This window comes from Ctenopharyngodon idella, chromosome 22, assembly GCF_019924925.1.
Source record: "Ctenopharyngodon idella isolate HZGC_01 chromosome 22, HZGC01, whole genome shotgun sequence".
NCBI lineage: Eukaryota > Metazoa > Chordata > Actinopteri > Cypriniformes > Xenocyprididae > Ctenopharyngodon > Ctenopharyngodon idella.
Window position 1 is genome coordinate 23,918,968 of NC_067241.1, and position 25,167 is coordinate 23,944,134.

Consider the following 25,167-nt stretch of genomic DNA (forward strand, 5'->3'; position numbering starts at 1 on the left):
GCTCGGAGGCGTTACAATGCCCTCGTGAACTTGGCCTGATTTTATCTCTCTTTCTATCTCTCCTCCCTTTTTTATGGGGCGACTGAGTGACCAGGTCAGCTACTGTTGATTATTCCCACATAAACACTCCCCAGTGCCCATTTTAGACCTGGATTGAGCCAAAAAACAAACACGCATTACATGCTCACGACTGCAAATACAATCAAACTCCTCGGCTGATCCACAAGCCCATATTATCATCACGCAACACTGCAAAATAAATAGCTATCTTACAGTAACTTGGCACAAATTTCAGGCACAGCGTCGTCCCCGTTCACTCCTCACTGCTATAAGTGCAGGATATAAGGACTCAGATGAGGGCTGATCCCCATTCTACACTGGGTATTAAGTAGCGTTTGTGCTCTCCAAAGCCTGTCCTACCTATTAACCCCTCTGATGTGCTTTCTCATGATAATCAGCTTGTTACCCACCGAGGAGCAAGGAATTGTGGGATGTTTTTAGAGGAGAAACCCCCCTTGATGCACATGCTCTCTCTCTCTCTCTCTCTCTCTCTCTCTCTCTCACACACTGAATCAAGCATGTAAGACTCCTTTTCAGAAAGCCCATGAGCATCAATATGAAAAATAAACTGCTGAAACATTTGTTTAAAACGCCACACAACATCTACATCTCTCAAAACAGACAAAAAAAGCAGAATCATCTTAAAAGATACCACATGTCGAGGAAAATGTTTGAAATAAGGTGTCAAAAAAAGATAAAAAAAAATACAACTAATATTTAAGTTCATTACTCAATTCTGCTTAATTTATTAACACGCAAGAACACTTCACATGGAAATAAATGAGATGTAATCATCTAAGATCCTCAGAAGCAAAAGATCCTCATAACCAGAGCCAATGCTGAAAAACTACACGGTCTCATACATCACAATATGAGTTTCAACATGCAATGTCAATAACAAAAGCACTGTCTCGTGACGATCTCACTTCCATTTCCTTATTATGAAGCTCGAGGCAGTGGAAGTGAGGGCCATGATGGAGCACAACCACCAAACAAGAGCTCGTCACAACCTGTTCTTTATCAATCACTATTTACAAACTCTTTATCCAGTGAGCTAAAGTGAAATGTTTCATTTAGATTCATCATTTCAACACACAAAGCAACAAATTTGGCACAACAAAAACAAGAGATTTAACAAAGCAAAGCCAAAGCCAACACTTTATACTCTATAATGCAGGTTTAAACCATCAACACATATATTTGGGAAAGAGATATCACACGGCTACAGGTGTTTGAGCATGTGGATATAGTGCTGCAATCACACTGACTGGTGAATTAAAGATGGGTCGCAGTTATGCTCATACAAAAGCAATGACAAATGAACTTTGATTTCAGTTTCTGTCCCTTACAAATCACTTCAATGAGCTCTCTCACCGCAATGCATTTATTAAACTCGTCACAATCATTTCTGCAAATTCTTATACGTTTTCAGCGTTTCAACTGCGTTTTCGTTATTAGTAACAATATTCAAAATCTGCAGATTGTAACTTTGAATTTACACCATATTTAAAACAACAATTAAACTTAAGTTTTCCATTTTAGAGGGTTGAATTTTTGAGGGTTTTTAGAGCTACAGGTGTTTTGAGCATGTGACTAGAGTTGCAATGATCTTTACACATGATGATTAGTAGATTTGGTAACACTTTAGTATAGGAAACACATAATCATTATTAACTACAACTTTTCCCTCAATAAACTCCTGATTACTGCTTATTAATACTTAGTAAGGTAGTTGTTAAGTTGAAGTATTGGTAGGATTAAGAATGTAGAATAAAGCATTAATATGTGCTTTATAAGTACTAATAAACAGCTAGTAATATGCATGCTAATAAGCAACTAGTTAAAACACCCTAAAATAAAGTGTTACCCTTTAGTTTATTAACTATTTGCTTATTAGCATGCATATTACTAGCTGTTTATTAGTACTTATTAAGCACATATTAATGCCTTATTCTGCATGACAATATTCTACATCCCTTTATCCTTAATCTTAACAACTACCTTACTATTAATAAGCCGTAATTATGAGTTTATTGAGGCAAAGGTCGTAGTTAATAATGAGAATTGGACCCTAATCTAAAGTGTGACCGCAGATTTTATAAACATATTTGTGACCAAAAATGTTATCCCTTAAAAGCCTTCAGTGAGCTCACTACACTGTAAACATGTTTTCATCATTCTTACAACATATTTGTGTCCATCAGTGAGCTAAATTAAATGGTTAGAAAAGTGTAATAAACTCATCACCACAAGTTTTGCTTTGATTTCACTCACAAACTGAATGTAGAATGTAAACTTGTGTTTTCAATTTAGTGGTTAAATTTGTTTACAGTATAAATAAAGTTCACCGATGCCTCAGAGTTGAACACGCACACTGGGATTATTTCTTAGCCGAGATATTCTTAAAAATGTGCCATATATGTAAATGAACATTAAAATGAGGTGCCCCACACCTCAACCCACCGCTTGACACTCTTGTTTGTTAAGTAGCTCTTGATTGGAGCACACAAACAAACAGTTTTTCACACAAGACGGCATTATACAAAAGTCACAATCCGCCCAGGAACATCCGATCTGTGGCAAACAAATGACGAGCAGCAGATAAGCCAGAGCAGCATGGAGGCAGAGCAACAGAACGAGACAAACTAGACAAAAAATAGTTGTATATTTACAGCCCAGTGAGATTTTCTCATATCAACGAGTGAACTATTAATAGACAAACTCGTTTGTATAAACTGAATGTCTGAAACTCAACAGGAACGGTACTTCAGCTCGTGTGTGTCTACAGCACAGGCATACTAAATATTCAGAAATTACTCAAAATTCAACTATTTGCTCTAAAGTCACACTGAACCTCAATAGACACGGCCGAGCCGATAATCGATCAAATGCAAATGTATCGGTTTGTAAACAAATTGCAACCGCGCTGTATTTATCGATGAAGTTTGCGAAGCGCGAGCGAACGTGCAATTAAAAAATTAAATACCCGGAGCCTCAAACAATGTTTTACAAAAATAAGCCAAAAATAAATGACGTCGGCTCGGGAGAAAATATCAAGGGTGTTATTACTATCAAGCACTCTTGTATCATCTGCCATATCGATCAGCGGCCGAACGATTTGTATTAATTATCGGGATCTCATTAAAAAAACATGCACACATCAGATCGTGCAGCTACATTATGAGGACTTGCAGAAAAAAAGCGAGCAGTTGCCACCAAAAACTTTCCAGCGCCGCATTAGTCAATTTCACAAGGAACCGCCGTCACATTCCAGCACCGACTAAGCGCAAACCTACCGTGGGAGCCCCACGCCACCGTCCCCGGTCTTTCTCCTCTTGATCTGTTGTTTTATTATTTTTTCCAATTTTTTCTCTAATTTTTCTTTTTTCGGGGCCTGAGTGTCTCGCGCTCCTCAGGCTGCAGCAGCAGAGTTATGGGGCGCGCGAGCATTGTGGGAGTGTGACGTCAGGCCACTTTCACAAACTTTTCACAGGGGCTGGTAAACTGTTGTGTGCGCGCGCGCGTGTGTGTGTGTGTGTTGTGTGTTTTTGGGGTTGTAGTTTACACACCGTTATGATTAATGGTGGATAGCGGCGGGACTGATGAGGCTGAATGTGTATCGAAAGTAAAAGGATTGAGACAGCCGATAGTGTTTTTCAATTATTTAATGCAGGCATGTTTAATGCAAGGTGACTAAGTCAACAAGCTCTTTATTTTATACAGGACGACGCGCTGTTGTAATGCGATACACATTTTCTTTTTTTTTTGGTTGATAAATCTCTATTTAAGCAATAGTCTTAAGTAATTAAAAGCTGGATTAGCCTAAATGATTGATCGAATGTGTTGACATAAGGAAGTGTGGAGGAAGTGTCATGAAGGTGTTTAGACGTTTTTCTAAATTTTGATTGGATTTTTTACACTGTAGCTATAATTATTTTTTTAAATGTATTTTTTTATTTGAATACAATCAAAGTAGTAACAAAATGCAGTGATAATTTATTGCACTTTTAGAATTTTTTAAAATGTAATTACAAATTAAGTTGACACAACTTGTAAAACCTAGTGGAAACGACAGAAATTATTTGTGACAAGTTAAATAGATGGAAACATTTTACAGTGTATCATTTATACAAATAGGCTACTATTTTTTATTATTATTATTATTTTAGCAGGTTTAGCCTACTGAAGTATTGTTCTTATTTAGGCTATTGTTTATGTTTTATGGTTTGCAAATGTAAAATAAAATTAAAAATGACCATTGGAGTCACTGTATATTTACAGTGTTCTTTCAGTCTAAAATATAGATTTAAAAACATGTAATCAATTAGAAATACATAAGTAAATAAACTTTAAATGATCTTCAAAATCTTTATCAAAGTCCTGTTGAGGTTTTCTGTCCTGACATTAAAATATATATTTTCCTAAAAAAAAAAAAAAGAAGACCAGATGTTTGTGTTGCAGTGACCATCAGATATTTACAAGTGGACAACAGTTTAATAAGCAAAAACAAAGACAAAAAAAATAAAAATAAAATAATAGTTAGGCTATTAATCAAACAAAAGTATTGAGAGGATGATGATTAAATGGGGAAGGCATATAAAATTATTCTGTATAATTTAATTACATTTCAAATAGAAATCAAGACAGGCATAAACATGGTCTTCAAAACGTCCTGTTGATGTTTTCTGACGCTAAATCAGGTAAGATTCAATTCTCAAATGATTATTTAACAAAATAACTTCCCTTTGGAGATTTAATCAAGTATTAACATCTAGAAACATTTTATCCTGCTTGAGGAATTAAATATTTATGGCTATATTCCTGGAGAGAATGTATGATTTAATGAAGGATGAAGAGGGCAGGACCCACGTGCAGTTTCCGATGCTTTACCTTGTGTTTTGGGGGAAGAATCACTTCCAGGGCACACCAGCCCGTTTCCTCACCACCCCAACCCCCTCCGACCAGCGGGAGTGAATGTGTGTGTGTGCGTGTGTGTGTGTGTGTGTGTGTGTGTGTGTGTGTGTGTGTGAGATAGAGAGAGTAGGGGGTGGGGGTCTTCAATAAGCCTCTCGACATGCTCAATGCAAAGGGGCGAAACCTTTCCGAGTTTTTTATGTTAAAAAAACAAAAAAGAAAAACCCTCCAGGAGCGTTTCTAGCACCTGAGTGAAATTAAACGTTTTCACGAAGGTTTCAGGACTTGCTGATTGCGAATTTATGAGATTTGTTGTGAAATTGCTCAAAAAAGACACGGAAAATGTTTGGATACTGAATGATAATTTGGAGTGATAATGTCAGGTGGTTTTGAGACGGAATTGTCGCGGGTTTTGTGAGTTGGAGGGGAAGTTCACGAGAGCGTTAGAGACGTTTACTTTAAGAATGTCCATATCTGAGTTGTTTAAAAATATTTATGCTGCATTTCTTATTAGCCTTTTGTTTTTAATTCACACATATCCTTGACTTATATAAAATAACATTAATATTCTATGATTCTTGAATATCGGTCTGGAAACATTGTTTTTTCCCCGACAAAAACTACATAAAAACAGAAAACTTTGAGCTTGTCGAAAGGCATAAAAAGTTTTCGTTGAAAGATTCTCCACAGTCGATTGAGAAGAACATGAAAGCAACAGATCTTGAATTTCACTAATAATCTGAATGGACTGTCAACAGTGAAAATCTGTCTCTTAAAAAATACTCCTATGTGATCATAATAAATCATATCTTTTAAATAAATTAAACTTATTTATTTAGATGTTACCACATAAAGCACTTTATTACTTTGTGAGTTACACAGCATCATTTACAAACAACTCAACAGAATAACAAACTCCTAACAGTTCCTACACCACATTAAATTTAGACTAATTAGATTAAGTGATATTTTATGTGTGCAGACAGTCAAGGAAAATAGATGAAAAGGGAAAACCCAAATGACTGTACACTATATGTGGTATGAGATGATTAAAGGTTAGGAACTGGGGTTTTTATACAATTAAAAAAGACAGAAAGAACCCTAAATTACTCATTGATCAAATAGCAAGATGATTAACTGCTTGCATGTATTTTTATTTTCCTAAATGTTTAAAGATGTTATTGCTGAAGATCAGATGTAACCATGGCCATCAGATATGAGGACAATTTAAACAGCAATAATTACAGCTATTCATCAATCAAAAAGATTATATAATGCAACTGATAAAAGATTATGTTATGAATAAACTCTCTCATTGTGAAGGGCATTATAAATGATTCAAATGTGTTTGGCCATTTTATTTTATTTTTTAAAGAATTTGATTGAGGATGAACTGACCAGATTTTATTAATTGTAAAAAAACAGCTGGTTTAGAACATAAGTTTATGCTTCAACAAAGTTTATTATTTTATACGTGGTTCTATATTTTCATGGAAAATTTTCACATTTTCTGAACAGTTTATGATCCATTTGTACTGTTGTGTTTCTTTCTTCTTGTGCTAAATGTACTCTATTGGTGAAATGCATCGTCTTTTCTTTTAGGAAATGAAATGAAATAAATAAATAAATAAATATAAACAATGGCATGTCTCTCCATCGATCAATGATATTCATTGCTTACAGTCATTGTTATGGTTCTACCAAATATTTCTGAGATATATTGTGTTTTCAGGCAATAGTCCAGCGGTCAGAGGAGACTTCCCCAGATAGAAGATGTGAAGAGAAGGTCAGGTAAACTGCACACGCCGTAAAGTAAAGGTGAGAGACTGCTGTTGTGTGAGCTGGAGCAGAAGAAATCAAATCTTGAGTTCATAAATGAAGAAATAAATAGAAAGTTAACTTTATTAACTGTTTCATCACATTCTATGGTTACTATTATACACAAAAACCCATAATGAGATAAAAGATAAAAGACAGTATTTCAAAATTGTTACTTTATTGTAACATATATAATAATATTGTTATATTAGTGCAAATTTGAACTTTTTAATTTAGTGCAATATTCACTGTGATTGGATAGTTCATTCACTGTATTTCCCCACTGGTCACTATTGTTGCCATCAATATCTGTATTCATTCTATGACCACACTCAACAACACTGAATAATTGAGAATTCATATATTAATACTAGACACCTTTATGTTAACATACTTTACCAACCTTTTGTTTTGGAGCTTTGATGCAGCCATCATATTCTGATGGTGCAAACAGGAAGTAAACTGCTCTGGTCATGTGACAATTTGCACTAACCGTGTGAAACTGCACATGTTAAATTGAGACCCTTTATGTTTTTTCAATAGTTGCAGGAAATGCACTAAAACAGCAGTCAGTAACATTTTTAGAGCTTTACAAATGAAATACTTCTTTACGGTCTCTCTTATGGTCACTATTAAATGGGTTATTAATAAGAATAACCTTCAAAATTTACAACTGGCATAATTTTACATATTAAAGAGATGTATCATATAATGATGCATTATTAAACCTAAAAAAGAAATATTAAAGCAGTGATCCTCAGAAGTGTTTCTCTTCCTCTTACACTGTAAAAAAGAATTGTTGGTTTAATGTTAATAAATGTTAATAAGTTAACTGGTTGTCTTAAAATTTTAAGTTCATTGAAATTAAAAATTTGTGTTAATACATTGAAGGCAATTGGTTTAATCAACAGAAACTCAAAATATTATGTTATCTGGACCACATTAATTATCTAAGTTGATTTGACAAAAGAAAAAAGGTTCTGATAACAAATCATGAAAATAATTTTTCACAGTAGAAACAGTGAAAGTTCTGATTATTTTGTATAATTCTGGCAGAGAAGACATCAAGCACATTTACATTTACAAGTGTACAAAACTGCAAAATTACAATGATATTCCAATAACATGAAATTATATGCAGTGATGAATATATCCATACAGGTTATGGAGAGATTATTCAGAATGTTTATCCCAGGACAGATACATATTCACCTCAGTATATATTGATATTACCAGGATTTTATTATTTTTTTTTTTTAAAGTTAAGGTATTAGTTTAGGAAATTATATGATCATATTTGTGATGAAAAAATGGTCAAAAAAAAAAAAAAAAAATGCTGGGTTAAAAACAACCCAAGTTGGGTTGAAAATGGACAAACCCAGCGATTAACCCAGCAGTTGGGTTAAATGTTTGACCAATGTGCTGGGCAGTTTTATTTAACCCAACTACTGTTTAAAAATTACTATATGTCTGGCTTAAAATGAACCCAAATAGGTTGGAAATTAAAAATCAGACACATAATTATTAGAGGCAACAATAATAATCAAAAGGTGAACATTTATTAATAAGCAATTTAATATATGTTTATTGTTTAATTATTATTCATTAAACTTATTAATGAATGTTCATTTATTAGACATATTAATAAATGTTAATTTCCAACATTCTCTGTGTTCATTTTAAGCCAGCAATACAGTAATTTTTAAACAATAGTTGAGTTAAATAAAACTACCCAGCAGGTTGGTCAAACATTTAACCCAACTGCTGGGTTAAAACAACACAATTGCTGGGTTTGTCCATTTTTTCAACCCAACTTGGGTTGATTTTAACCCAGCATTTTTTTTAGAGTGTAATTGGAATAAAATGTAAAAGTTTCCTAAAATGTAGTGTGGTGAATGATTCAAAAGTGCAGCATATTTACAATGATGTGACCAAATATTTAGGTGTAATTGAAGCTTGCCTACCACTATAGTAGTTTGAAAACAAATAAATATGCTGAAGCCAAATGTAGAACTTGATTGAGTCCAGAAGGATGTCGTTCGGAAATCAAAGAGTTCATTTAATTTGGGAAGTGGCCGCTCTCTCTCTCTCTCTCTCTCTCTCTCTCTCTCTCTCTCTCTCTCTCTCTCTCTCTCACACACACACAAACAAGCCTGCACACACAGCTTCTGTTAGACATCAGCATCCGCACACAGTTTGGTCAGAATGTTTTGACATCTTTGTCTTTTAGCTTTAAACCCAAACTGAGGCGGTGCACCCGATTATAAAGAAGAGCCAGCTGAGGACTCATTATCTGTTTGTTTGTTTATTTATGTTTTTTCCTGGACTCTGCGTCTGGACTCTATTCAGGATGATTACAGTGGAGTGGTGGTCTGTCATTTAGAAGCTCCATATCGATTTTAAAGTGCTCTGTGAAACGCCACACACCACACGGCCGGCCCAGTAAAACCTCTGCTCTCTCTCCACCTCAAAAGTGCTTGTAAAAAAAACCTATTATGAGGAACAAGGGGAGAGTGAGTTTCAAAGCAAAGTCAACCCTCCATTCCTGCAAGACCAGCTCCTAATTACTCTCTGATTAACCATGGGACTCACAAAGCCAATATTTGGCTCTTTATACGGATGCCATGATGACAGGAAACAGAACAGGGGAAACGCGCACATGCACACTAAAAAAAGCCCGACAGAAGCGTTTGAAGGGCGTTGGGGAACATCTGTGGCTGTTTATGAGTCAGTAGCCAGTAGTCAAAGCTCTAACAGGTTTAGGTGTCATCCTAATTCCCCCTGTTTTCTGTTGATCTTTACCTCTCGACACGACACTTCTGTTAGTTGGTTTTATACAAAATCCAACACATTTACCCAATGGATCCTGCCACCTTCTACGAAAGCGACCAAAGCCGGCCATGCAAAAAGCATCTATGACAACAATGAAAATTAAGCAAGGGGCGATTTGTACACATCTGGAGTGGATTTCCTCACTAGAACGGTCCCTGGCGCACAAAATCAGCTCTTTGGCAGCCTTCTCCCCCCTCTGTGCTGCTGAATTGGGGACTGTTTTTGTGTGGTGGGTTAAAAGCAGATGGTTGGTTTATATTAGCTCAGGAAGGCGATAAACAGCTTCGACGCACTGTCAAACCACTGATCACGGAAGCCGGCGCTCTGTGTTCAAGGTGATGACTATGTTCAACACATTTAATCACTTTCAGATAATGTGACAAGAGGTGCGCCGGAAATCACATACAGTCTGAGTAGGTACTACATTTGATGAGAACCTTTTTTTTCTTTGCAAGCTTAAAAAACGTGTTTTATATAGTATGAATGTGTGTAGTATAAATAGAATTTGATGTACTGTTTGTCATGTGACTCACGACTTCAGTAGTGTCTCTTCATACCATTCACAACTTCACTTCTGTGGCCTCATGGGATAGTAAAGTGTCCATCAGATGCACACTTCAGAATCCCTCCGGAAATAATAGGTCACATTTCACTTACTTTTTTATGAATACTATGAATTCTGACATATTTTTTTTAACATACTGATTTTTTACCTTCTAGGGAATTAGGCATATTTGGATGCAGGAAAAGTCTTTCTAATGCTTTTCTAAAAAACATGTGAAAAACACTGTAAAGAAAACTAACCAAATTAACTCTAATTGTTGAGACGATTTTGGGCTGGTTGAGATGCGCAAGAGCATAGTGCTGCACAGCAACAGTTTTATTTTATTTATTTATTTTATTTTTTTTTTTTTGAGGTAAATCAGTTTAGAAAGAGTTTACTTTTAGCTATTTTTTATATTGAAAAAAAAAAAAATAGAAATTATACATAAAAAGATTATGTAATTCCCCCTAGAAGAAACAACTGCACGTTTTCTTTTAAAGGGACAGTTCACATATAAATGAAAATTATGTCATCAATTATCACTCAGTAAACTTAAAGAAAGCTTATATGAATATTGTTAAAATTGTGAGGCAAATACAAAAAAAGGTGCTTCATGTAGTAATAACTAAATTAACTGGTTTTATTTAATTAATTGGACAGGTTGAGATGTTCAAACAAACAAGAGCCACAGATAGTGCCACAGATTTCACATTTTTTAGGTAATTCTAGAAAGATTTACTTTTACCTCTTTTTACATATTAACATACAAAAAAAGAAAGTATCTTAACATAAAAATAACGTACTACACCTTAGACTGCACATTTTCTTTCAAAGGGAAAGTTCACCTAAAAATGAAAAGTCTGTCATCATTTACTCACCTTCATGCAGAGGTGTAAAGTCAAATAAGTCTTTATATGAAAAAATTATGTCTGGTTTCAAACTAGATTCTCAAAAGCTAACCAAGTTAACACAGTTTTTACATTTTTTGAGGTATATCAGTTTAGATAGAGCTTACTTTTAGCTCTCTTTATATATTAAGAGAAAAAAGAGAAACATAAAAACATGATGTACTTCACCTTAGAAGTAACAAGTACACATTTTCTTTTAAAGGGAAAGTTCACCTAAATGAAAATTATGTCATCATTTACTCACCTTCATGTCATTCCAAAGACTTTATTTCTTCTTTTGTGCATAAAATGAAAGTCAGTATCAACAGTCAACATTTTATTGTATGGACAAAAAAAGTAGAAACATTAAGATATTTCTCAAAATATCTTCTTTTGTGTTCAGGAGAAGAAAGAAAGTCATACAAGTTTGGAATGACATGAGGGTGAGTGAATGATGACAGAATTTTCATTTTTGGCTGATGTCTGTATTAGCAGACAAAACAAATTTTGTTTTTAGTTTAGGGTCCAATTCTCACTTTTAACTAACTATTAACGTTTGCCTCAATAAACTCCTCATTTACTGCTTATTAATAGTTAGTAAGATAGTTGTTAAGTTCAGGTATTGGTAGGATTATGGGATGTAGAATATGATCATGCAGAAAAATACATTATTTTGTGCTTAGTAAGTACTAATACACAATATCCTAGTAATATGCATGCTAATAAGCAATGAGAATTGGACCCTAAACTAAAGTGTTCCCAAAATTTTTAATATGACTGAATCAAGCTGACTACATTAGGTTGCACCAAAAAATCATGTAAGGGTCAGATGAGGTAGACATGACTGCATGTTGTGACGTTTTACATTACAGTGAAATCAAATGATCTTTTGCGGTTCCCTTGTCGTGTCAGAGGGAGTTTTGTTTTTAATGGCTCTAAAATAAAACCCAGAAAGCCAGAGGGAAGTGTGTGGGAAGGTAGGCTGGACTCAACCCTAAGGTATACAGCAACAACCTGCAGTATCAGCGTCAGGCCGTCACTGCAGCGGCTCTGTTCAGCACTGATAAGAGACTCGGGTGGACCCAGCAGAGCTCTGCACATGCACACATAACCCATCTCCGCTGCTCCTTCTTATTAATCTTTAAAAACAGATAACGTGATGTTCGTAAGATGATCCTCTATAAGGCGTTTGATGTGCCGTATGATTTATCCCTTGCGGTCTCAAAGCCATAAAGTCATCACTAACACGTCTTTGAGTGCGAAATGAAGTACCGGAAGGGATGAGCACTTGCATTCACCTTTAGAGGAAACATTTGTTCTCTCTGAGTTGCTGTTCCCCTCTCTCATCATAAGAACTAAGTGCAGGCTGTGCTCGAGCACACAATGAGAATGAGAAGCGATTGTTTTAACCTCTATCTCGTGGCCTTTGAAGATGTGATTCGCTTCCTCACCTGAAAGAAGTTTCAGAACTCTGCACAGTTAGTGAGCGAGAGCAACCCAGACTCGCTCCGCTTTGTTATCATCACAGTCATCTCTAACAATGAAAAACAGTGTCTGCTGTGTGCACATGTGAACATTTCAATGGAGGGGGGATGGGCCAGGTCATTAGAGAGCAGGGATAAAGGGAGGGCAGTAGACACAGGAAACAGAGAAACATGTTGACAGCGTGCAGGAGGAAATGTTGAGAGATATGACAAGAGAATGGAAGTATATGGTACGAGAACCTGTGGTCTTAACGGCTTGCCCACCAAACCCCTACTGGTCATTTCTGAGATAGTGATCTACTGACCAGACCCTGTTCAGTTGGACATTATCATATTTCCTACAGAAGTCGCTCCTGATATGCTTGACCATGTTGATGACCTGATTGGCAATGATCTCTTAGTGATCTTAAAGGGTCAGTTCACCCAAAAATGAAAATTATCCCATGATTTACTCACCCTCAAGCCATCCTAGGTGTATATGACTTTCTTCAGATGAACACAATCGGAGTTATATTAATAAATATATATCATATATCGTCATATATGGCGTCATACAAAAATGTGCTAAATTAACTGGTTTTAAGTCAAAATAGTCTTTAATATGAAAATAATAGCTGGTTTCAAACAGGTTTCTCAAAAACTCTGTCATTGGTTGGCCAAACAGACAGCCCCACCCCCAACTGAACATTATTGTTGGACAGGTTGAGATGTTCAAACAAACAAGAGCCACAGTTAGTGCCACAGAACAGATTTCACATTTTTAGGTACATCAATCTAGAACAGTTTACTTTTACCTCTTTTTTAGAGGTATAATTTTTAAAATTATCCCATGATTTACTCACCCTCAAGCCATCCTAGGTGCATATGACTATCTTCTTTCAGACAAACACAATCAGAGATGTATTTAAAAATATCCTGGCTCTACCAAGCTTTATAATGGGAGTGAATGGGGGGCGCGATGTGAATCCCCCCAAAAATGCATCCATCCATCATAAATATAATCCATACGGCTCCAGGGTGTTAATAAAGGTCTTCTGAAGCGAAGTGATGGGTTTTTGTACAAGAAATATCCATGTTTAAAACTTTATAATCTGAAATAACTAGCTTCCAACAGATGATCATACGCATTCTACGCAAGTCGACTTGCGCCACAAGAGTAATCCTCTGACGCGATGTATGACGCAAGATGTCGGAGATTAGACACCTCTCACGGTTCAAACAAATAGAGCTATGCAACAAACTCAAGCATCTCTTCTCTTATATTGAAATCCTCTGACATTTCTATTTAAAATGTCTCATTTTTGACTTCTAATTTGTGACCGATGTTTTGCTCTCTCCTCTGAGCTTCTGTGTTCGTCAAAAACCCATCACTTTTCTTCAGAAGACCTTTATTAACCCCCTGGAGCCATATGGATTATATTTATGATGTCTGGATGCGTTTGTTTTTTGGCTTTAAATTGTGGCCTCCCCTTTACAACCATTACAAAGCTTGGTAGAGCCAGGATATTTTTATTTTAAATATATCTCTGATTGTGTTCGTCTGAAAGAAGATAGTCGTATTCACCTAGGATGGCTTGAGGGTGAGTAAATCATAGGATAATTTTCATTTTTGGGTGACCTATCCCTTTAAGTATTTTACTCCTACTGAATGTAGGCTCAAAGATGCACTATAGTCAACCCCAAAGAGACATACCAGTGAAAAACAAGAATCAGTTGATTTGTGAGGAGAGCAATCACATGTTTATTTTCTAAAAACAAAATAAAACTGATCACTTCAACATTGCAATAAATCAAGGCTGACACAACAGCTTCTTAAACATCTACACTCAAGTCTCAGTTAAGCTCAAGTGCTCAAGAAGGGAATAATAAACCAATATCCTTCAATAAAGTCTCTTCAGTATAACAGAAAATAAAAAAATGTTAAGAAAAAAATTAAATAGTCAAAGCCTACTTGCGCACTGGACGTCATCGGCCTCATCACTGACTGCAGCCGCATACTGTCATCTCATATATGAAACACCTGCGATTCACAACTACCTGCTAATGCACTCCCATTCATGAAAAGTTTGGGTGGACAAGGGCAAAATGCACAAGATACAGTACCTTCAATGCAGTGTAGACGGTGATATCACTTCTTTTGTAGCAGAAATAAACTGCAGCAGAAAAAGTTAGGACCCACGCAAAATGAAATTGCGTCACTCATTACAAATATATTGGAGTAAAGAGTACATATACTTATTCAAAAATGTAGTCAAGTAGAGAGTACAAGTTGCTAATATCTTTAATACTCAGTCAAACTACAAAGTAGCCATAAAGATACGTATGTACTGTAACAAATACTTTACACCACTGCCTTCATGTCGTTCCGAACCTAGCTGTTTGATTTTCTTTCTTTTGTAAAAAGATATTTGATGAATATTTCAGCTGTTTTTGTCTATACATTATCAACAGTCAACATCTGACCCCTTTTATGGACAAAAAACATAAAAACACAGAGATATTTAAAAAGCCTAATGGGCTGCATTTCCCAAAAGCATCGTGAGCTAAGTTGATCGAACATTGGTGGCAATGGTCTCCACAAACAACTTGGGCTCACAGTGCATTTGGGACACAACCCTGGTCATTCTGCGATAGTGATCTACTGACCAGACCCAGTTCAGTTGAACATTATCATATTTCCTGCAGAAGTCATTCCTGATATGCTTGACAATGTTGTGTCATTGATAACCTGATTGGCAATTACCACTCAGTGAACTTATAGGTTCACCAAGTGCATCACTTCACTGTAAACCCTAATAAGTTGGGCTAACTCAAAAAATTTGAGATAATCAGTTTTTTTGAGTTATGATGTTCCTAATTTTAAATAAGCAGAACTATCAAGTTTTGAGTTTGTAGTACTCATGCATGTTAATTGCTCCTAACTTGAAGTACTGAGTTAGCTAACTCATACATTTTAATAGCAATTAACATAAAATATTTAGTTAATTAACTTTTATTTTAAGTTCTTGCAAATCAAACAAGTCATTTACTTCACTGTAAATCCTAATAAGAAAATTCAGAAAATGCTAACTAACTTTTTTAACACGTTAACAAAAGCATGGTATAGCACTTACTGAATGAGTACAGCAACTTACCTGCTCTCAAACCAAGCAGCATGTGCCGCTTGTCATCATGATGGTAACTCTCCAAAAACTCACATTAACAGAAACTCTTCTAAATTAGCATAACAAAATAATAACCACTACTAAATCTCCCTTACCATTAATCTTTCACAAAAAAACATGATATAACACTTAATTTTAGCATTTACTCTCCATTTTGAGTGCCATGGGCAAAGCATACTGGGAAATAGAAATCCCAGCCCAGTTTCAGTTAAATTTAAATTAGTCTAAATTAAAAGAATTGAGTTCATACAACTCAAAACGATGAAATAGTTCAGTTTACTTGAAATAGGTCAGTGCTGTGAACTGAAAAGAAAAAGAAAGTTCTAAATAATCATAACAGTTAATTTAACTGAGCTAATTTGTTCAATTTAAGTTTGTCCTACTCAAACCACTTAAGTATTTTGAGAGTTAGAGTTTACAGTGTTTACTGTGTTTTTTGACATGCACATTAGTGTGAGTGTCAGATTTACATGTTTTATATTGATCCGATGGCAGTACCACATGTACATACGCACTCAAATTAATCTGTACATGCCAGGGCCATTTTTAGCCATGTGGAGTGCGTGTGTGAATTCCCGTGGAGGGGGATGGAGTGTGACCATGTTGCACACACATGTTGCTTTTAATGACGGGTTTTGATAAAAGAGCTTTAGATTAGGCATAAACTCTTTTTCATTTATGATATATCACATTATCACCATTGAATATCACCAGCTGAGCTCCACTGGAAATATGCTGTCCTTAGATGTGATATCAGAGCAGTTTGATCAGAAATTGAAAGAGATAAAAAAGAATAACGAGAATAAGTCATACCCTTGTGAAAAAGAAATACACTTTAGCATACATAAAAGTAAAAAATATACTTGAAATAAAAATATACTCAAAATATGTTTATGTATTTAAAGCATGGCACATGATTATTAAAACAATGATTTAAAATGTACTTTAAAGTGAACTTTTTAAAATTGTATTTAAGTGTGTTACAAAGCATAGTCATGAAAGTGTATTCTCTTTTAAGATTTGAGGTACAAGTGTACTTTCAATAGAATTAAGGACACTTCTTTTTCACAAGGATATCCAAGTCCATAAACATAAAAACATCACTAATATACAAATTACAAAAATACACTTTAAAAGTGATGTTTGTACTCCAGAAAGAGAAAATGAACTGAGAGGCCAGCGTCTTTTGACATTGTGTATACTACATGTGAAATTTTCCGTGGGGGAGACGTGTACGTTTATTCTTTTATATTTGTTAGTTTATTCACTTTAAAGTTATATGTATTGAGATGCACAGTAGCAGTAAAGGCTTTATGTTTTAATTCAGACTACAACACTCAGCATGTGACATCCATTCAGAGCAATCAGTGGCTCACATATGAGTCACTTTTGGGTAAATAACAGATTGTTCTGACAAAAGAGAGTCAGTTTCTTCTTCAAAGCTAATAAAAGAGTTGCTCATCTAAGCAACTCAGCACAGTCTGAGTTGGTCTTAGTGTTGAATAAAAGAACCAACAATACACATCGAAGAAAGCAAAAGAATACAAGGAAGACACAAAACAAATTATTGTCTTGTTCACTTTAAGTTATAAACCAGAAGAGGTGCCATAAAGAAAATGCTCACCATTCAACAAAACATAAGGCTATTTGAAATGGCATCAGCACTATTTAAAGGTGCAATATGTATGAATTTTGCAGTAAAATATCCAAAAACCACTAGGTGTTTATATTTTGTTCACTTGAGTACTTACAATATCCCAAATGTTTGCAACTATTTGTAAATCGTGAGAAAATTGCAATTTTAACCAAGGCTCCGGGACGTGTGAGGAGTCGCCTGTCAATTGCGTCATACCCGCGTTACCCTCGGTTTCCGGTTTTATTTTGTAGAAACCATGGAAACACCAAAGAGGCTTTATTATTTAAATGTTTTAATAGACAAGGGAACAACTGTTTTGATATATTTATAGACAGAAAACTAATTATTGTTATATAGCTCAACATGTTTAGTCTTATTAGCCTTATCTAATTTTCTTGATTTTTTTAGCGAGTAGCCTACCATGCTTTACCATGCCTCAGAGAAAAACACTATTTTGTGAAGTAATTTAGCTAACATAGCATAATCAGATGCAGCTTTATTTTTAGTAACAGTAATACAGCATTTTCTCCATCATACAACAAATTTTAAAATTAATTGCATGCCATTTATCAACACAAGCCACCCAGCATTTAATATGATATTCATTTAAAATCGATCTAGCTTACTGCAGTTTGCAAGTGTCTCACAGCAGCCACCGAGCGAATGCACAGAGTAACGTTATAACATTTTCAACACACTCAAATGTATCTAATATGATAAACAGAGCTGCGTTACCTCATACTCATGACCGGAAAAGCGGAAGTGGCGCCGGCGACTGTGGCATAATAAAAGTTCCGCTGCTCGTGAGGCCTGTGTTGCGCAATCGCTCCAGCGGCCTCGTTCAGCTCCCACAACACTCGGTCCTGCTCTGCTTCATACTACAGTAACGTTAATAATCACATCCATGAACATGATTTCTTCCCAAGTCATATCCCTATTCTATTCCACCGTCCGTTGAGGTGAAGACCACATGTCCCAAGATTCCGCGCTCAAACTTGCCGTCATCAAGCTACGCCTTTGTTTTGAATAGGCCTCTAGCGAACAGAAACTATTAACTTACATATTGCACATTTAAGCGCAAAAGTTAGTCATATTACAGGGTTAGTTTACCCAAAAATGAAATTTCTGTTCACCCGTAAGACCTTCGTTCATCTTCAGAACACAAATTAAGATAAGCTTTCAGATCTTCCGGGTTTTATGTCAGAACGCTGACTCATTATTTGCTGGCTCCTGCATCAGCAGCACACGCATGCGTCATGGTGCTCACATGTACAGCGTCGGCCAATACTGAACCAAGAAGCGCCGCTCTGTGTTTACAACAGGTGTGTTCGACATCAGCTGCAGCTGGATGCAACCGATCGGCGAGAGTAGCCATGTGCAGGCGGGGAGGAGCTGAAAACGGAGACGTGAAGTCGGACACTTTCTGTTTCCTGTAGTGACGCTTGTGCTGCGTTTGCATACTTTATCACAGCTGAAGTGAAATAAAAGTCTAATACACTAATGTTGTCATGGACATTTTCATTCAGTACTTTATGATGTTGTAGACAATGCGGATGTTGTGTTGTCGACGGAAATAGAGTCATAAATGTCCCAATGTGTAGTGAACCAGCGTCCTTTACTATCCTTACAAGTGCCCGAATTCGTGTACACGATATACTGATTCACGAGCCGGGAGCTGATTGAGATGCACCCTCAGTCGACTGCTCTTAAATTGCCCTCGTGGTACTTTGAAACCATATGTCACAGTCACATGGCGTCGGGCGCTGTCTCAGGTCAGACAAAATTTCTTACTGGCATGCACTGCTTCAAGTCAGCCGCCGATCGGTCTGTGCAGCGCTGCATCAAGTTGAACAAGCCTAATGTCAACAGCGTAGGAGACTGACTGGAAAGAGAAGAAATTGTTGAATAAAGTCATTATTTTTGTTTTGTTTTTGCGCACAAATAGTAAGCTATTCTCGTCTCTTAACATTAAGGCTGGACCATTTTAGTGACATGGACTATTTTAACGATGTCTTTAGTACCTTTCTGGGCCTTGAAATTTATGACGTTGCTGTGTATAGGGAGATCAGAAAGCTCTCGGATTTCATCAAAAATATCTTAATTTGTGTTCTGAAAATGAACGAAGGTCTTACAGGTGTGGAACGACATGAAGGTGAGTAATTAATGACAGAAATTTCATTTTTGGGTGAACTACCCATTTAAGTCAGGTCATAGAAAGCATATGTGTTATTGAAACAATTATTGCTCTGTCTGAAAACAAAAACCCACATACAAATAATTTGAAAACGTTTGGGGAAAAGTTTTGTGTAAACAGGACCATTTCTATTTAATTTTATTTTATTATGCAGTTAAATTGCATTTATATATCGGTAAATCTGTGTATGTGGTTAATTATTGCCTACATTTCAGTGCTTTTAAAGTTACGCAAATGTATCATTTATACTCTTAATTTTTCATTTATCACAATTCCAATAAATTAAATTCTACATATTTAAATTATTTTATATGGTACCATATCCCTGTATAGCTGCACATTAAAATTTTTTTTTTTCCACAAATAAACGTGCTTAAATAATTAGATGTGTACATTTTTATTAACAGGGTAGACAGTTTACCAGAAATACCAGAAACTTATGTAAGTATGTATGTAAGTATGTATGTATGCATGTATTTAAAAGTTGTGATTCAGCGGGATGTGAAGGGTTAACCTTACCTTCGCAGTGCATTGTGGGATATCAAATGATCAGCGATGGCGGCGAGACCAAAGCATCTGAAACTTTTCATTGTAACTTATTTGCATGTAACATTCCTTTCCCCGAACTTATTTAGCGACGCTACAGACGTGACGTGGGATGAAAGCGGATACATTCTGTACTGCCCGTGCATGGGTAATGAGAGCATGACACATCTGAGACCTTTACAGCTCAGTGGCTTCATTGAGAGTCAAAGCCCCTGTATCTGTCTGTGTTGTGTAGGAATGATAAACATGTCTCTGGTATGTTCTTCTTTAGGTCGGTTTGGAAACCAAGTGGATCATTTTCTTGGATCACTGGCGTTTGCTAAAATGCTTAACCGAACTCTCGCGGTACCGCCGTGGATTGTTTACCGCCATCACTCGCCCCCTTTTAAAAACGTAAACACAATACTTTTCACATTTCACATGTCCCTGTACACTTTTTTGGAAGTCCAGCTTGAGCTGGTAGGGTTTTGGGACACAGTTGCTGGTTTTTAGCTGGTGCAAGTTGGTGGTTATCTGATTCAAACCAATGTTAGTATTATTTATATAATTTATTATGAATATATTTTTAATTGTTTTATTTATTATATATTCAGTTTTCATGTTTATGCTAATATTAATACTTTACTTTATTTCAGCATTATTTTAATTAACGAAAACAATAACAACACTGGTACAAACTGATCATTGGCTTGTAGATGTGGTCATTAACTAGTCCAAAATGATTATGAGTTGTTTCAAACTGGTAGACCATCTTGGACCAACACCAACTAGCTACCAGCTGGTTTAGGAGCATAGTGGCTGATGAACCACCTAATGACCAGCGGTCATACTAATAGATCTAATGGGGAAAGTACAAGTTATTGATAATGTATGGTATGCTCCTGTGTCTCTCTAACAGGTGCACGTCCCTTACAGTGAGTATTTCCAGTTGGAGCCAGTGAAGCAGTACCACCGTGTGGTGAGTCTGGAGGACTTCATGGAGCACTTGGCTCCTGAGCACTGGCCCCGTGGTCAGAGAGTCGCCTACTGCTTCGAGTCCTCAGCTCAAAGGAGCCTGGACAAAAAGAGCTGTCCGATGAAGGTAATATGGCTGTTCTTTAAAGTGCTTGAAGTGCAATTGTTGGTGATTGCAATTCAAAATACTGTGAGTTTATGCACTTTACACTGCAGACATGTTAGGAACTGATGTGGCATTGTTGGATTTGTTGCTCTAGCTTTTACACTTCCTGCATTTCTATCTTTTGCTGGACTTTCACAATGCGAAATGAGAGAAAATAGGGATAATTCACCTAAAAATTAAAATTCTGTCATCATTTACTCGCCCTCAAGTTGTTCTAAACTTGTGTAAATTTCTTTGTTCTGCTGAACACAAAGGAAGATATTTGGAAGAATGTTTGTAACCAAGCAGATCTCGCCCCCCCATTGATTACCATTGTAGGAAAAGAAATACTCTGGTAATCAATGGGGGGCGAGATCTGCTTGGTTACATAACATTCTTCCAAATATCTTCCTTTGTGTTCAGCAGAACAAAGAAATGTATAGAGGTTTGGAACAACTTGAGGGTGAGTAATTGATGACAGAATTTTCATTTTTAGGTGAACTATCCCTTTAAGGCTGATCAATGACGGCACATGCTATGGAAACACTGCCATCTATTGGATTTTCAGCAGATTAGCAGATTCATACTGCAATATTTTCATGACAGTGTACTTGTAATGCAGCCTGTTGATTCTGATGCAGGATGGAAATCCTTTTGGCCCATTCTGGGACCATATTGGAGTTGACTTTGACCGTTCCGTTCTTTTCGGAGGTCTGTCATTTAATTCCTACTACCAGCCACACTGGATAAAGAGGTAAGATTAAGCTGAAACACTTAAATAAATCAAAATGATTGCACTCATGCTCCCTCCACCTCTCAAACTCTGTGTTTTTCTTCAGGTTTCCCCCAACAGAGCATCCCGTTATTGCTCTTCCAGGAGCCCCAGCGCAGTTCCCTGTACTGGAGGAGCACACTGGACTGCAGCAGTATGTGGTTTGGTCTGACAAACTAGTGCAGGAAGCAGAAGGCCATATCAACACCCTGCTAAACAGACCCTATGTGGGCATCCATCTGAGGATTGGCTCAGATTGGGTAAGCTCTGTGTCTGTATGTGAGTAGAGGTTTTTCAGAAGTTCAGATACAACTGGAAGCTTCTAGAACACACGGACTCCCGCTTTCAAATTCAATCGCTCCCGGGCATTGATCGTTGTAGCCAATCACAGACATATATGTTTAGCTTGTGAACACAATGGCCAATCAGGTGTTTACAAATCCACTCAACAGCGCTCAAAGCGTCACATTTTTAAAATTTCAGTACTGACTTGGTATCGAAGTTGTTACTTTTGACAACACTAGTCTGAATCAGATGATGCACATCATATCCTCTTAAAGGGATAGTTCACCCAAAAATGAAAATTCTGTCATCATTTATTCACCCTCAAGTTGTTCCAAACCTGTAAAAATTTCTTTGTTCTGTTGAACACAAAGGAAGATATTTTGAAGAAAGTTTGTAACCAGGCCGCTTTGGGGCACCATTGACTTCCATAGTAGGAAAAAAAATACTAAGGAAGTCAATGGTGCCCCAAAACTGTTCATTTTCCCACATTCTTTAAAACATCTTCCTTTGTGTTCAACATTACAAAAAAATGTATGCAAGTTTGGAACAACCTGAGGGTGAGTAAATGATGACAGAATTTTCATTTTTGGGTGAACTATCCCTTTAACTATATTCTTTTTACCGTTCCACACAGCAAAACGCCTGCAAGCTTTTGAAGACAGGTGATACTGGTCCTCACTTCATGGCGTCTCCTCAGTGTGTGGGATACGACCGTCAAACCGCCCTGCCGCTGACCATGACCATGTGTTTACCGGATCTGTCTGAGATCCGCCGTGCTGTGAAGCTCTGGGTGAAGAACACCGGTGCTCAGTCAGTGTACATAGCCACCGACTCAGAATCGCACACCGCAGAGATTCAGAAACTCTTCAAGGGCAAGGTAAGGTTTCATTTTTAACATTACAAATGTGTGAACATGATTTCGTTAACAGAATATAATAGTGTTGACACATTTTGTGCAGGTGAAGGTCGTGAGCTTGCAGCCGGACACTGCTCAGGTTGACCTGTATATCCTCAGCCAGGCCGATCACTTCATCGGCAACTGCGTTTCGTCCTTCTCAGCGTTTGTTAAAAGGGAGAGAGATGTTCACGGGAAACCTTCATCCTTCTTTGGCATGGACTACCCAGGACAAAGGAAAAGAAAAGATGAACTCTAATGAAATTAAGAGGTTACATTTTTGTAACTGTGAAGACTGGATGGTGTTTTGCATGTTTCAGGTGTCTCGTAGGTTTTTGAACAAGAACATTTTGGATATGTGCTTCAAGTACTTAAATGAAGGGAGAACAAGGGAAGTTAGTTCCTTATTAATTTCTCTGGACACTGCATATCTCCCATTTTGCACTACTATCTTAACTGTGAGCAGCCAAACCAGAACCAAATGCTCCACAACATTTGGCTCCCTATTTCTTTTAGAAAGAAATGTGAGTATTTGTCATTCCATATCGATTATATATTTGTACTGGGATGTTTGTATAGACTGGCTAATTTGATGGTGGAAACTGACCCCTGTGAGGGTTGAGTAATTATGGCAGAGAGACTAGTCAAAATTAGTCAAGTGTAAGTGTTTTGAAATTGCACTTTTCAGTTGAAGCCAATTTAAGACCTCCAGAGGCATCAGATGATGTAGTGATTTATGAAAAAGAATATAGGAATGTATCACTGTATAAAAATAACATTGAATGCATGTCATACAGACTTTCTGGTGTCTTACAGTAATACAGGTTGACATTTTTTTGAAAGTCGGTGTGAAACCAAATGGCAGAAATGTTTTTTTAAGTGTTTTAATTTGTAATTGTTAGTAATTTTGTATGACTTTAGATGACATTCCTCAAATTAGTTTATCAATAAAAAATAAAACAAGCAGTATTCTGTGTGCATTTATGTCCCTTGGTTTTATGATTATTTAAAAAAGGCTTTCTTTAAAGGTTTTTACAACAAGTTTACGTCAGTATATACTCGTTTAAAATTTTCAGCATCATTACTCCAGTCTTCAGTGTCACATGATCCTTCAGAAATCATTCTAATATGCTGATTTGATGTTTAGGAAACGTTTGTCAATTTGGATCAAGTTAATGTGTCCTTGCTGATTTTTAAATTAATAGTAATTTCTTTCAACAACAGCAAAACCTTACTGACCCCAAACTTTTGAACGATAATGTAGAAATCTGTGCATAGATGACTTTTAAATTTGAATTAGGTCTATTTATTTGTCAATTTGAAAACTGCTATTTTTTATTAAAGTCCCCCTGTAGTCAATAATTTTATCCCTTAAAACTCATCTTTGATCACCAAAATTACATATTTAAAAGTTTTTTTAAATAAAAAGTTCCCTTCATGCCTTAAAATAGCTTGAATCTAACTCTACACCCTTGCCTCATTTAGTATACACGGATCTATGGATATGCTAATTAGCCCCGCCTCCACTCGCTCGCGCCAGCTCAGAGATCCACTCGGTCAACTTACTGAGGTTAACGCTGCACAATGGTATCACTTTTTACAACGTCAGACACATAACGCTAATTAATATGATTAGCCTTTTGTTCGACAAAACAGCTAATACTGTGTTGCTAATGTTACAAAAACCATGTTCCTGTTGGACATCTCCAAGTCAGACAGCTGCCTTCTAAAAATCATCATCCTTAGAAACGTTTTGAACAACTCAGAACGTCAGTGGAGAAAGGAATATAGTTCATCATAACATGGTAATATACATTATACACCCGCCATATTGCTAAATCTACACAATTTTTCATATCAACAGAAAAATATACCGGGATAACCTGGCTTCTCTTGAGACTCCCCTGCTCATTCGCTGTTAATGATATGCTAAAACCCGCCGGCACGATTAGTTAAAGGTAGTTTGTGACGTCAGAAACACCAGCGATTTCAAACCGGGTTTAAGACTGTCTTTTTTTCACTGCAGTTTTAAGGAGA

The 25,167-nt window shown here is 36.4% G+C and overlaps 2 protein-coding genes across 3 annotated transcripts in view; one reads left to right on the forward strand and one right to left on the reverse strand.

Annotated features, from left to right (window-relative positions):
• The window catches only part of plagl2 (pleiomorphic adenoma gene-like 2), a 51,060-nt gene extending 46,059 nt beyond the window's left edge, over positions 1 to 5,001 (reverse strand). For both annotated transcript variants that reach the window (XM_051880102.1, XM_051880101.1), the window contains exon 1: positions 3,357 to 5,001. The gene's annotated coding sequence lies outside the window, so the exon portion shown is untranslated. The remainder of the gene's footprint in view (positions 1 to 3,356) is intronic.
• A 15,028-nt stretch (positions 5,002 to 20,029) lies between these two features.
• On the forward strand, positions 20,030 to 24,099 carry pofut1 (protein O-fucosyltransferase 1). Its single transcript, XM_051880109.1, has 7 exons — positions 20,030 to 20,227; positions 20,351 to 20,472; positions 20,978 to 21,160; positions 21,820 to 21,932; positions 22,018 to 22,210; positions 22,870 to 23,112; positions 23,195 to 24,099. The coding sequence occupies exons 1-7, from the start codon at positions 20,089 to 20,091 to the stop codon at positions 23,387 to 23,389; spliced, it is 1,188 nt and encodes a 395-aa protein (XP_051736069.1). The 5' UTR covers positions 20,030 to 20,088; the 3' UTR covers positions 23,390 to 24,099.
• Positions 24,100 to 25,167: the final 1,068 nt, after the last annotated feature.

Excerpts from the sequence above, each read along its gene's own strand:
- pofut1 (XM_051880109.1), top strand. The coding sequence starts at position 20,089 with ATGGCGGCGAGACCAAAGCATCTGAAACTTTTCATTGTAACTTATTTG. Across the intron at positions 20,228-20,350 it reads TCTGTACTGCCCGTGCATGG|GTCGGTTTGGAAACCAAGTG; the intron begins GTAATGAGAGCA and ends GTTCTTCTTTAG. Across the intron at positions 23,113-23,194 it reads AGAAACTCTTCAAGGGCAAG|GTGAAGGTCGTGAGCTTGCA; the intron begins GTAAGGTTTCAT and ends CATTTTGTGCAG.